The sequence below is a fragment of the Phoxinus phoxinus genome, assembly GCF_949152265.1.
Source record: "Phoxinus phoxinus genome assembly, chromosome: 20".
Lineage (NCBI taxonomy): Eukaryota > Metazoa > Chordata > Actinopteri > Cypriniformes > Leuciscidae > Phoxinus > Phoxinus phoxinus.
In genome coordinates this window covers 14,134,804-14,149,176 of record NC_136895.1, presented here as the reverse complement: position 1 = coordinate 14,149,176, position 14,373 = coordinate 14,134,804, and the positions used below count along the sequence as shown (strand labels likewise).

The following is a 14,373-nucleotide window of genomic DNA, read 5'->3' as shown; positions in this document are numbered from 1 at the left end:
AATTCTGTAAGACACGCTGAAGGAAGCTGCGAGACACAAAGCGACACAACTGACGCTGGTAGGTCACATGGCAGACAACATGGCGAATGTAGTACATCGGGATTGTATTCATACTACACACATTTATACAAATTTAACGGTCGCGAAGTAATACTTATTCAAAACAAGTACCTACTCAAGAGAGTTTGCGATTTTGAACAAATAAATGGATCAATTAATAAACTAATCAATTAATAAGATAATGTTACTGTAATCAGATCATTTTATTCCTTTAATGAAGGATTAGAGATACTCTTTATTTCTTATTTAAAAATGACTGTTCTTATAAATGCATGCTGTTATGAAATTGTTTTGCAGAAGTCAAAATGTTCATCAATTTGAATCTACTATTATTATATTTATATATATATATAATATAATGCTAATACAAATGAAAATATTATATTTGAAAAAATAATAATACAAAAACTAATATATACTGTATATTTATAAATTGTAACTTTTCCAAACATTTTACCAGTTATATATAGTAACTGGTCTTATAAATACTTTCTGATGACTATGTTTATATATTTTTTATTCTTTGTATATATTTATAACAATAAATTAATTTAAAAAATATTTCAACCATTTTTATACTCCTTTTTAGCAGTTAGTTGTTGCAGGCCAAATGGCAAACAGGGATTGTCATTTTGCTTGAAATGAAACTTTTACAAATCTCAATATAAGTCATAAGTCATATATATCTCAATTAGTCAGCATATGGTTGTGCCAGTAATAAAGGAAAGTTTATGTTTGGTGTCACAACAAATGATTGCATTTCAATCTCTAATGAAATGCTATAATTTGTTATTGCATACCAACATGCAACGTAACACAGCAGCGTATTATTCTGCCAGTGTTACAAGTGGATCTTTAGCGAAGTTGAATACATCTGTTGTCATCCTCCCTCCCTCTACCACACACACACTCACAAAGATTGACAACACATGACCTTGAAAACTGAGTTGTCTGACATTTTATATAAGATGTTTGTTGGTGTCCTGAATGAAGACCGTGTCATTTGATTGCACAAGCTGAATACACAACTACATATTGTTCGTATAAATACCCAAATAAACAGATTACAAAAATATGGTAGTGGTTAGATCTCTGTTTACATTTCTCTCTCTGAGGAAATAAAAAAAAAATCATCCCATTCCCACTTTTTAACTCTTTATTTCCTCCGATAAAGCTACTTGTGATCACACTGTCCGGAAGATTGTATGCAACTGATTTTACTGATTTACTTTAAATAGATTACATACAACCAGTCAATATCTATTGAGTAGACTTGAGAAAACAAATATTCATAATTCAAACCGGTGTGTGAGTTTCCTTGTGTATGAGTGTGTGTGTGTTGGCATGATGAATGTCAGAGATAACAAATTGTAAGGAAAAGTTGAATTTGTATCTGCTTAGGATCCTGGCTGCCTTATACATATGGCTTCAGGTTTTGTGGTAATAGGATCTTTGATAGATGGCAGCCCTCCTCAGTCTCCCATTTTTTAAAAGATATTTATTTATTAATCTGTCTATTTATTCAGTCAGATCATCCCCCGCGGGGTCACTGTCTCACAACCACCTGCACTAGTTTTTCAGCTTTTTTCATCCTTTGCTTTATAGTTCATATCCAAAGTCGCTTATGCGCATCTCAGTCGGCCGAGCGTCACCCTTCCGCCCGCAGGCTAACGGAGGGTACGTTTTCCATCTCATCTCTCATCTCGTGGGCCGAGGCCTTCCTCCATCTCTCCACCCCTTTTCTTAATTCTCGACACATGTCAAATGGAAGCGTGCCCTTTAGTCTTCTCATGTGTATGGAGATCTGACATCAATTCCCCCATATTTATATCGAAGCAAAATGCTCCTGGACCTTTAAGGAGAAGTGTGTCTGTCTACTCGTTTACATTTTTACATTCAGATTTGATATACTCATTCATTTAGGCTGCTCCAGTTCCAAGTTGCTCCAATTTGATTTCGAAATCTATATGTATTAATATAAAATATCTAATTAAAAATACACCCTTTGTAATAATATAATTTTCTTTACATATTGTAATTATTGTAATTTTACCCAATATTTTATGCTAGTGTAGTAGTGTATATACTCATTAGCATAGCAGCATGCTAATGACTGTGATTGTTAGTCAGGTTGTGTGCTGAGAAACGATTTTTGTGTGTTGCACTAATGACCCTTAACCCGTACGATCACACCGGTGTGATTAGAACGTTCAGTGCGTCACATGATCAACTGCTAAATTCAAATGTGCTTTTGCACTTTGGACAGATCAGTTAACATGGTCATTATAAAGGTTTAAACGACAAAACACATTCACTTACATGTATTTGAGAATCAGAATATCAGGTAGTTGATAACATACAGTAGCTAACAAGTTTGTGAATATTTTGAATAAAAAAGGAAAAACTAAATGAAAGCAATACATCTGCCATACAGCACTATTGTGGGTACGGTCTGTCACATGACAAGCATGATGCGTCGCCATTGGAAATAATAAGGTGATGCATTCTAAAATAACAGTTGCCTTAAAAAAAACATACGCTGGGGAGTCAGCTAGAATATTTTAAACTTGCGTGTAAACAGAGTTGTCGCCTACAAAGACTTGTTTCAAAAGAGCTTCTATTACGAGTTTCGATTATGGGTAGCATGGTTCCTTTGAAATTTGCTGCCTATGAAAGATACCCATAGGTATTGGAACAGAGCTAACAGAGCTTATGATGAATTTGTATTCAAATGAGTTTTGTAAAAATGTTCTACACCCACCACAGTTTACGTTAAATCCTCAAAGACCACAATCTCCATTAGACACAGTTTCTCAGTGCCATGTTCAACTGTCCACACACCACTGTGCAGTCTGCCATCACAGGTAAACACCCACCAGGTGTCACTTAATCCCGTTTTTGACGCCAACTAGACCTTGTCCCTTTAGGGGTGACCTCCTCAAACTCATCGTGTCACAGTCCTGGCCTTCTGAGAACTCCCCAACAAGACTCATAGGGGGGCTGTTTTAAAGGGTCGTGAGGGGGTTGTAAAGGTAGTATGAGTTTGAGCGTCGGGGTGGGGGTGAAAGCACTGGAAACCAATGGTGCATCAAGACAGTTCTACCCCGCCACGGTGGCCATAGATCAGGGCAGGGCTGCTGGCGGACCGGGTGAGGGTGACAGGGGAATAACATCCCTTTCTCCTCAATCGACAGGGCCCATAACTCCTGCCTCCCCAGGGACAGATTGAGAAAGGCAATAGCCAGGGGCTGTGAAGCAGAGATGCTTGGCAGAATTGAAAGTTAAAGAAGCAGGAGCAGTATTTTTTTTTATCCCCCATGCACTTGTGCCCGCTTTTGCACTCTTCTGTCATTTTTTTTTTTTTTACCACTCGGTACTGAGGGAAATATTTTTTTCCAAATTTTTCTAGAGCAAGTCTGAAGCTTCCACTGCATACTACAGCATTGTTGTTATTTTTTCGCACAATTTAAATGCATGCCTGAGGACATAGGGAAAGCATCTCCGTCGGGAAGTGTACTTCCGCGGCATCCCTTGTTTGTATGTCGGCATGTAGACCGTGAAGCCTGCAGGGATAGTGCTGTGTCAGGACCGAAGCAGCGTCTCTGCAAGCGTGCCAGCCTCTCGCCCCGGTAGCGACAAATTTTATAGCCTGATCAATTTCCCAGTGGCTTATTGAGTGTCTTTTAAATGGCTTTTTTATTTTCAATTATAACCCACTGTGTCTCGCCTGCCACAATGGGCCAACATTTGCACTGCCAGATAATTTAAAACCCTACTTTAGGAAATTATGCATTTTATATTGCCTAAATTTACAATCCCCCACCCAGTGCTGGTGTAGCGACTATAAAAGGCGAAGTAACCGAATGGATTTTTTGCGTATGTCATTAATGAATGCGTTAGTAAGTATTTGTTTGCGGCTAACTGGCACATCCGTGGTGGACACCGCTGATGAACGAGGTACGTGAAACGTCCACGTTTATGGAGATTTATTTGCTTATTAAATTGAACTTGCTTTCAGGTGCCGTTATCAAGTTGATGGAAGCAAACGCAGATTGAAGTACCTCTAGTGAATGACCCAAAGTTAGACAGGTGCATCAAAGTGCATTCGCCCCCGTCCCAACCAACCATCCCTCCCCTCCTTATCCCCAGCATGCGAAGCAACTTGAAGGTGAAAGAAGTGCTCACCGGAGCTCATTGGAAAGTAGAAATGACAGTAAATTTTTCAGCCTCCCTCTCCCTCGCTCCTCCATGAGATGGGAGATCTTGTTATAGCAGTCAGGATGAGAGGGGGTCAGGGCAGCAAGCCGGCGTGCGCCTGTTGATGATTGAGGAAAAGAGGAGTAAATTCATTCTGCTCTCGGCACTTTGTCAAGTGCCAGTAGCTTACCGTTGAGAGCCAGTCACCCATCACCATGTTACGACCTCAGAGGTCAGCGGTGAGCCATAAATCAGCGAGGAGAGAGGTTGTAGTGATGCTGCAGAGCTGAAGAGAGCTGATGCGACTATTGCCTTTGTCGTGCCGCCCCCCCCCCCCCCACTCTTTCCACCCATATGAAGCTGGAGAACCAAGGCCTGCATGAAAATGATGCCCAGCCCTTCACCACGTGTTGCTGCTTCACAGAAAGAAAGAAAAAACCCTGGAGTGGCGAACGCCCCAAATAAAGTCTTTCTACACTTTTATCCTGCTTTTTCTTAATTATATTTTTTCATTGTGATGTGGGCTACTTTATGAGCGCCCTCATTCTACTCATGTAAAGTATTGATTTTTGTTCTATAATGAAGGATTTCATAAGTGACAATGTTTTTGATTACTCGTGACAAACCTCCTTGGAGTATTAATTAAAACGGCAGCAGATGTGCAGGTGTGGGAAATCATTAGAAAGAGGCCCCAGTCTGTGGACATTTCCCTCTCCCAGCATGCAACAGCTCTGCATGGCAAATAGGACGCCTGAGAGGGAAAGCGTACCTCACAAGTTCATCTAAAGAACAAGTACGTAAAAAACACATTGTACATCAATCCATTCATCTGGACTTCGTCTTGGATGTTTTTTTGTCTCATTTTTCATGCTGAAACTCTAGATCGGTATACGTGAAATTGAACAAGGTTGTCAGATTTTTCAACAGAGCTGCGTTTCCAACACTTCGACTGGACGATTCCAACTCAAACAATGAACGAACGTCAATACGACAGTTTCCTCTATTTTTTCACGTTAATTGATATATCATGGAATTATCGATTTCTTAGGCACCCATGTGCTAGCGTTTTTCTCGGGCGCACTAGGAAAGGGGATCTGGTTGGTCAGCTCCTGCTTTCAATATTTGCTCCTATTAAACTGTGATTATCCTGTAGTGCCTGGCTTCTCTCAAAGTTGGAGAGAGCAGGCCGAGACAACACAGTCAGATATTTTCAAAAAGTAAAAACTTCCTGACATCTCTGTAGGTTTGCCAGGTCTTCTGAAATTATTGAATACCTCATGTCAGCTTATGTTGAGGTCCATATATTGACAGTTGGAGATGTAGAAACTGAAATCAGGCTGAGAAACAGATGAGACTTTTTAAGAGACTTTTTTGATTACTCATTTCTCAATAGTCCCTCGTACAATAAGACCTCACAGAACTTATTTTTATGTATTGTTGGTGGTTTGCTTCATAGCTGTTACTACACTGTTTTTTTGGCGCAGCTAAAGCACACAATATACTTACATTTTTTAAGTGGATGCTTTGCGTACATATACAGCTGAACGCACAGCTTTAAAACTTCAGTCCGTTTGATAGCGTGGGCGAACTCAGACGCCCGACACATGCAGACTGGAAAATTTTACCCTTGTCCAGTGTCTGCTCTATTTCTCTACACAAGTTATTAACAGTAAAATGTCTTTGTACTAGTTTAAACTAGAGTTCCGTGTATTTCTTAATTTTCTCACACAAGCGCTCTTTAGTGCGGCTGTCTGTTGTTGCACCTCCAGTGGTGTGTTGTTGTTTCGTTTCTTTTTCAACTGTGAAACAACGGACAGGGACAGTAATGCCACATTGTAGACAAACTAATTAACGGAAAAAAATTCAAGGTACATATGCAAGCTGAGCGTAGAGAGTATGTGTGGTTAGAAAAATCTGGCTGCTTGCGTACCAACATGCTGATGAAATTACATCACACTACACGTGCCCTAGTGTACACTTTAAGCTTAGTATGCTCTATTAACTATGGAAGCTTGTTTCCGCCACAGAATAAAACGTTTTAAAAGATAATTGCGATTTTTTTGTATCTCACTAATTCTGAACCTTAAAGGAACACTCCGACTTTTTGGAACTTTAGCCTATTCAACTTATCCCCCAGAGTTAGATAAGGCCATGCATAAGAAAAAACAAAGTCACATGAGACACAGACATATTTTAACCGTATAAATACTGGGAACTATATTCTCTGAAGGCGAAACACTGCTACTTGGGCAGAGTGATAACCGCAGCACCTGAGACGCGCTCTGAACGAACTCTCTGCTCCTCACCACGGCGCGTCTCAGGTGCTGCAGTTATCACTCCGCCCAAGTAGCAGTGCTTCGCCTTCAGAGAATATAGTTTCCAGTATTTATATTAAAATGTCTTTGTCTCATGTGACTTTGTTTTTTGTACACTCTGTGACTATACAAATCACAACATGTAAATAGGAAAATGTTTGCGTTATTTTGTCACTTATTTGGATTAGTATGCTAGCTGCAACCATTTACATCCAGTCTTTGTGCTAAGCTAGGCTAGCGGTGGGTGCGTCAAACAGACTTATAGCACGCACGGAGATGAAAAAGGTATGCATGGACTTATCTAACTCTGGGGGATAAGGTGAATAGGCTAAAGTCCCAAAAAGTCGGAGTGTTCCTTTAAGAGATGCAATTGCGACTTTATATCACGCAATTCTGAGAAATAAAGTCAGAATTCTGAGATATAAAGTCAGAATTGCGAGATGTGAACTCGCAATTGCGTCTCGTAAATTCAGAATTGCGAGATATAAATATTTTATAACTCGCATTTTGCGTGATTATATCTCACAATTCTGAGAAACGATTGCAACCTTAAACCACGCAATTCTGACTTTATAACTTGCATTTGCGACTTTATATCTCAAAATGTAAACTCGCAATTGTGAGAAAAAATGTCCGAATTGTGAGGAAAAAAAGTCGCATTTACCTTTTTTATTCTTTGGCGTCAAGTATTTAATAATTCAATAATTAACCAATCAGCATTCAGGATCTGTTTTATAACATTTTTGTAAAAAAACGAAAATATTTTCTCAATCATCCAGTATTAGGCACCAATAACAATAACAGCGGATAAGAAACAGCAGCAAAACTGAGCTTTTCATTGTCTCTGGAGCACCTGCAGGTATTTCATTCTCTATTTCTGCACTCAGATATCTGCCATTACGCCTGCCTGATCGCAATGAATTGAACAGATGGTCCAGAACTAAATCTGCCTTTGGGTTATACACTCTGTTTACCCTTAGCTGTTTACCTCAGCTGGTACTGTTTTATCATAACTACTTTGAGATCTCGGGCCAGTGTTGAAACCTTGAAGTCTCTAAAGTGCTGATGTAAGACTGCCAATTGAGAAAGTAACAGCTCAGAATGATGGCAGAGCAGGGAGTGTTTTAGAAACCTATTTGGAAACAATCACAATTTTTTCCATTGTATTTAGTGCCTCTCGTAGTATCCTCCTTTTGTTTTGTTTTTTGGCTATTTGTAACTTTGTGGAATGGTGTGTTTTCTCACATTTTATTTGTCAAAGAGTCACTTAAAATGGTGAAGCTAAGCTTCATATCGCTGAACACACACCAACACTTTCACAAACTCTGTTAAGAGACGCTTGACACATCAGAATGATGGACTCCTTGAATGCAATGACCTCTCTGCTCTGGACGCCTCTTTCACCCTCCCTCTCTCCTTACAGCCCTTCATCCCTCCATTTCCACCCATGTAGATGAGACAGAGATAGATGAAGATATTCCTGATGGGCAGCCATTTCATAGCAACACACCAAATGAGTTCTGGCTGCCCTGACCCACCCTCCTTTGCAGGAGATTAATCCTGACGCAGACCGCTTTCCCACCATGACAGTTCTGTGTGCTGAGGGGGCTATTCTTTGGGGACAAAATTGGGTTTACTTGGCTAAATCTGGTGAAACCTCCCTTTTGGGATATCTTCAAATGTAGAACTTCACACATACAAAGATATCTGTTACTGCTTGTACTGTAAAGTGGAGATTTGACATAAAGTAAAGCCGAGCTCTCACACGTCTGCTCCACTTACACAACTCGACTGTTCTTTCAATGTGGAAGTCTTGTGATTGTTTATTGTGAAGGATAAGCTTCTATAGCGCTTATCTGAATTCCCACTTTAATAGTAAGTGACACTTGAATGTAACCGTAGCACTGATGCACGAAGCCTGGTATGTATTCTGTACATGCCGCTCAGGCCTGATGACTCAATGTGTATTATGAAATGTCCCCAGATTTATGGGCACACAAAGACCCCACCAATTGGTGACTGAGCCCTCTGGGATGGGAGGCAAAGATTGTGCTCATCCCTACAGTACTATCATAGCATCTAAACACAAGGCGGCCATAAATTTGAGGAATTTATGCCATATAGATGGTTTGTGTCTTTTTTTCTGAGGGCGTTTGATAAAGGTTTTAAAAATATAGCTTGTACTTTATTGATGTGCGGTGAAATATTAGCTTGCACAATGGATTGTTTTGCTTTTTTGGCAAGAGAAGAGGTACATCCAGTGTGATAAGCATTTTATAATTTGCAATTGCAACGGGTGTTTATTTGTAACATCTTGCATATTTTAACCACAAATCTTTTTGTTTGCTGCCTTTCTGGGTCATTGATTAATTGTGACTGTCATGTGACTTCGCAGGACATCTGTCCCTCCTCTGTGTCTATGACAACCTGAATGAAGACCTACGATGTCCTGACACTGGTGTCCACCTCTCTGGACAGGTAAGGCCTCACGCCACTTCTGCACCCATCTATCAATAAGGATCCAAGGTTATTTGACATCTGAAAAGAAAATCAATTTGCTTCCCCTGACACTAAAATGACACCAAACCCTTTTGCCCGAGCTCAAAAATGTGTACCAGTGCCGATAAATACTATTTTGTTTTTACTTTGGTTTCTTCTCTTGCAATGTTGAAGCTGTCTTGAAACTAGTCAAGCTACTCAATTTAAAACGGTCCTAAAGTGAACTTCCTTTTTTGTAGTAGTTTGCAGCACTGTAGTGGTGTTTCGTTCTGAATTTTGTCCCTTTTTTAAAAAGTTTGATCACCAGAAAAAAAAAAAAAAAAATTGTATAGTGAATGATTCACTGACTCACTAATGTTGAAACATTGGAAATGGTTAATGAATCATTGAACAAAAGTGAATTCATTCAAATATTAAAATAAGTCACTGGGATGAATACAAATCTTGACCACTACAAGTAACTATCAAAAATTACATATATTTCAGGTTGGATTTTTAAAATAATTATTGGTTTATGTATAATATAACATCAGATTACAAGATATAAAACTACTTTTTCTAGCACTACAGTAGCATTTTAGTTATTCTTCAGTGTTGTTGGCAACCTATTATTAATTTGAAGTATCTTGAGGATGGATGGTATCAATCACTAGGATGGTAATAAAAATAAATCATTTATAAGTAATTAATAATCATACTTAGATTACTCACTTAAAACATGTTACACTGAGAGGAAGCAGAGCGATCATCAAAGACAGCAGCCCTCTGGTGGCCGACAAAAAAATAATGTCTGTATCTCTAGTGTCAGACTAGTATCACACTTTAAACATGATTCTGATTACAAAATCCTAAAATTACTTCCCCCTGAATACATCATACTTCAACTTCACATGTTTTGTGTTCGTTTGGGTGGTCTGAGATACTGTGTTCTGATCATTGCTTTTTTTGCACACTGTAAACAAAAATCTAATACCACAATTTAATTCACACTTGAGGCATTGCATGGAAATGTCCAGATTCCCAGAGGTGTGAATCAGTTTGAAGTGTACACAGTGCATGAAGCACCTCGTCAAGGTCACAGGCCAGGGCGCGCTCACGGAGAGAAGTGAGGAGAGGAGGGCGAGGCTTGCTGATAATTGGCAGTTTAGTGTGAACCGGCATTGTGTCATACAGTGACACATCCCATGATGCAAGAGTCATGATCGCTCTCAGCTGTGGGACGGCAGCCTGTTCTCGCTCTTACCCGATCAGATCTCCGCCGCTGAGATCTCCACATATTGATCTCATTTGACTTAAAAAGCCTCTTTGGAGTTTCTTTTGACTCTCAAAGGCCTCATTGGCTTTTTGTTTTTCACTTGTTTTGTTGTTCAGCCAGGTTGCCAGTCTCTCTACCCCTTATTTTCTTTTGTCTGTTGGATAGTTTTTTGTTTTGTTTTCTCATTTTATGTTTTCAAACAGGTCCACCCATTAGATAGTGTTGCTTTCTTTGGTTATTTTGTTTTGCTGTGCTTTTTGTTGTTTTTAATTTATTTGTAGCATTATTTTATTGATTAATTTTATTTATCTTTTATTTTTATGTTTATTTTTTTATTTGCTTTGCTTTTTGTTTTATTTTTTCATTTTCTTATTATTTTTAAACAGGTTTGCTTCACTCATTAGCTAATTTTGCATTCCTGAGATGCTCAAAAAAATTGAGAAATATTTGTTTGTTTTGTTTTGCTGTGCAATTTATTCATTTATTTCCACCATTATTTTATTAATTAATTAATACATTTTATTTATTTGTTTGTTTTCTGTAGTTTAGATTAGTTTTGCTTTACTTTTTGTTCAGTTTGTTCCAAACTGATTTGTCTGTTGCTGTGTCGAGATGCTTATAAATAGAGAAATAATTTATTTATTATTATTGATTTATTTTATTTTATTTTACAAATAACTTTTCTGTTTATGAGAGTATTTATGACAGTATTTATCACAGCAGTATTTGACCCAGAGGAGGACTGGCGGACAGGCAAGTATGCTCTTATGGGTAACGAGAGCACTCTCGTCCTCATTGCACTGTACCAGGTGGCCCAGTCACCAACCCTTGAACATGGACTACAGCCCTTCTGGAACCTTTATGAACTTCCGCCAGTGTGTCAATCACTAAGTGAGTGGCAGGGCTTCCTGTTTTGGCCGTGTGAGGTTACACATCCTGGCAGGGGAGCTGCTGTCAGCCACAGGACCTCGTGCTAGTCGTGTCTCTCTCCCACATATACACACACACGCACACACTTGTTCAGCCCCATGGGGATCTCCTGACTTGCAGGCTCTTGACACACCAGCGGAGGTGCTACACTGATTCCTGTTTTACTTCACACCTGCACAGTGCTGTCAGGACTCATTCCCCGGCCACACGAGAGGTCAATCGTGCTTCAGTCAAAGCTAATTAAACAGTTTTAGTGCCAAAAGAACAAAAATTAATATGAAAAGGCACCGATAGAGAGGAAGGACTGCAAAATGACAAAAATATTATGTTTGTCAGTAACAACTCAATACCTGCTTAAATTAAAATGTGGTACTTTATTGTTTCTCTTTCGCTAATATTGTATTTTGGGGCTTTTGAGTCTTGTCTGGAAACTTTTTGCATGTGGCATTTAAATCAGATACCATACCATGAATTTTGAAATCTTATTTTGTTTGTGCCATTTTCATGATGGATACAGGACAGGATAAGCTGAGGGAATGGTATTAGGGTCCAATAGGCCACAGATCAGATCACAATTCGTGTGAAGAATTTTAAGTAATTGACATGAATTTGCGAATGCATATTTGAAGTAGTTGACCTTACACAATAGGTCCGATACTTCATACGAAATCAAAGAAAAAACTGGTGTGTGATATATATATATATATATATATATATATATATATATATATATACATTTATTCAATGAGCTAAAATAGTTGAAAAAAAAAAAAATTAATTCATTAATTTATTCAATATGTTTTTCTATTTTTGTGTGAATATATATATACAGTATATATTCAACTTTTCAAATAGTTTAGCAGAGGAAAAAAGCTTTGAACGTGTTGAACCTTCAATCCCACTGACAATACACCAAAATAAAGAGGCATTTAACTGAAAAACAAAGACAAATATTTCAAACCTCAGAGTGCAGATGGACTCACCTCTCCCACACTCTTTGAACGGCCAGCCGCAGAGACCATTGTTTCACCTGAAACAATTCGTATTGAATCATCGCCGTGTTGTCTCTTTATTCTCGCTGTCCATCGGGGCCCGAGCGTTAATATGCCATCACCACAGCTCACATCCTCGTTAGACACTGCAACCGATGAGGTTTCCTGTGGTTTGGGGGCTTCGCCAGCAGGACACTTGCTCCTACCAATCTATCAGCGAAGAGAGGAAGAGAGGCACAGAGCTGTTATGTCACTCTATGAAAACGGCCACCTGAGCTCCTGTGACTAACTCTGCAGGAAGAAAGAAGCCAGACCACAAACATCGGCAGCTTTAGATCATGAAGGCCCATTGAGGGAGGCTACTGTACACATGCGAACAACAGAAACTGTTTGTTGTGGAGACCTTTTTCCCTTTACAGCGCCATCTGCGGTGTCTTTTAAAGGGATAGTTCACCCAGAAATTACATGTTATAAACGCCTACATGTGTTTTTCTGAATGGACGTGAAACATTTGGAGATAAAAAAGAGAAAAATTGAAACGGTCATCCTGGTGTCATCTGTACGGAGACAGAATGTTAATTAATCGTCACTCGTGGGATCTAAAGTCTGCTCATCTTTACCCTGGTGTTGACTGTATCGTCAGACTGGTCGGGCGTGTGATGGACATTTCCCCTTGTGGTGTGGGCGGATTGGAGAGTGACACCTACTTCCACCCCCATTGGAGAGGAAGTTCCTATCAGAACACAACAGGAAAAGAAAAAAGGAAAACAAGCTGACATCTTTTCACTGATGAAGTCACTTCCTACAGGCCCTGTATTGACCCTAGTCCACCCACCCAGACAGAGCTTGAAATCAAAAGCACCTCATGCTAAGATGAACTTTTGAGCAGGTAAATCTATTAGAACGGAGTATATATTTAATTTTCTATATGCATACATGATCTACGTTGACTCTTCTAGACAGTTATTTGACCTTGTATCAAATATGTCCCTAATACCATGTAACATTATAAGATCAAAGATCAGAGGGACAGACTGGAGATTTGCTGATCTCTCTTGTCTTCATTGTAGCACTTGACCCCAGGTCACTTAAGGAGGACTGTCCGAGTTGTAATGGGACTGCAAGCCATTTTTGATTGCCACATATTGTTTTATTCATTTAGACAGCTGCCCTGTAAAAAAAAATTACTTAAAAGAGTAAGTTATCTGGTTGCCTTACAATTTTAAGTGCAACTAAATATGTTTTTTTTTTTGTTAATACAATGAAGGAGATTGGTTTAATAAATGTGACCCTGGACCACAAAACCAGTCTTATGTGTATTTTTTTTTTAATTGAGATTTATACATCATCTGAAATCTGAATAAATATGCTTTCCATTGATGTATGGTTTGTTAGGATAATATTTGGCTGAGATACAACTATTTGTAAATCTGGAATCTGAGGGTGCAAAAAAATCTAAACATTGAGAAAATCGCCTTTAAAGTTGTCAATTTATGTTGGCGATTGTGCTGCATTCACTCACAAAAATATATGTTTTATATATTTATGGTTGGAACTTTACAAAATATCTTCATGGATCATGATCTTTACTTAATACCCTAATGATTTTTGGCGTAAAAGAAAAATCGATCATTTTGACCCATTGTTGGCTATTGCCACAAATATACCCGTGCAATTTATGACTGGTTTTGTGGTCCAGGGTCACAAATAGAAAATCAAAATATTATGTTATCTGAACCAGATTAATTATCTTCAGTTGATTTGACAAAAGAAAAAAAGTTGTGATCATTTTTTAACCGTGTGAGACAAAAGATGCATCCGCTCATGTTGATGGTAATTTCCTGTTTACACTGAAATGCAGGTCAGCAGTTTAAGAGAATGGGACCACGCTCTCATTTTGACCCAAAACATTTAAAATCTCATATCCCCCTCTCAGAGTCCTACAGCCGTTTGGCTCAATAGAGGCAGATTAGTCTAATGCTTAATTAAACCGCTTGCGCTCCCATAGCGTGCTGGTGTTGTTAGTGGTGTGAAATGGCTCATGGTGGTCTCTGGGTGAAGTCATTAGAGCCGCGTGCCAGACCCTAGATGAGCGGGTACCACTGCTCTCTCCTGGCTCATTGAA

At 38.9% G+C, this 14,373-nt stretch overlaps 1 protein-coding gene across 3 annotated transcripts in view; it reads left to right on the top strand.

The window, feature by feature from the left end:
- Window positions 1-14,373, top strand: part of LOC306987659 (adhesion G protein-coupled receptor D2) — a 61,900-nt gene that overhangs the window by 40,028 nt on the left and 7,499 nt on the right. For all 3 annotated transcript variants that reach the window (XR_013795216.1, XM_079592118.1, XM_079592119.1), the window contains exon 24: window positions 8,968-9,050. Coding sequence is in view for 2 of the 3 variants with exons in the window: in XM_079592118.1 (XP_079448244.1) it covers window positions 8,968-9,050 (83 nt within the window). In the remaining variant the exon portion in view is untranslated. The remainder of the gene's footprint in view (window positions 1-8,967; window positions 9,051-14,373) is intronic.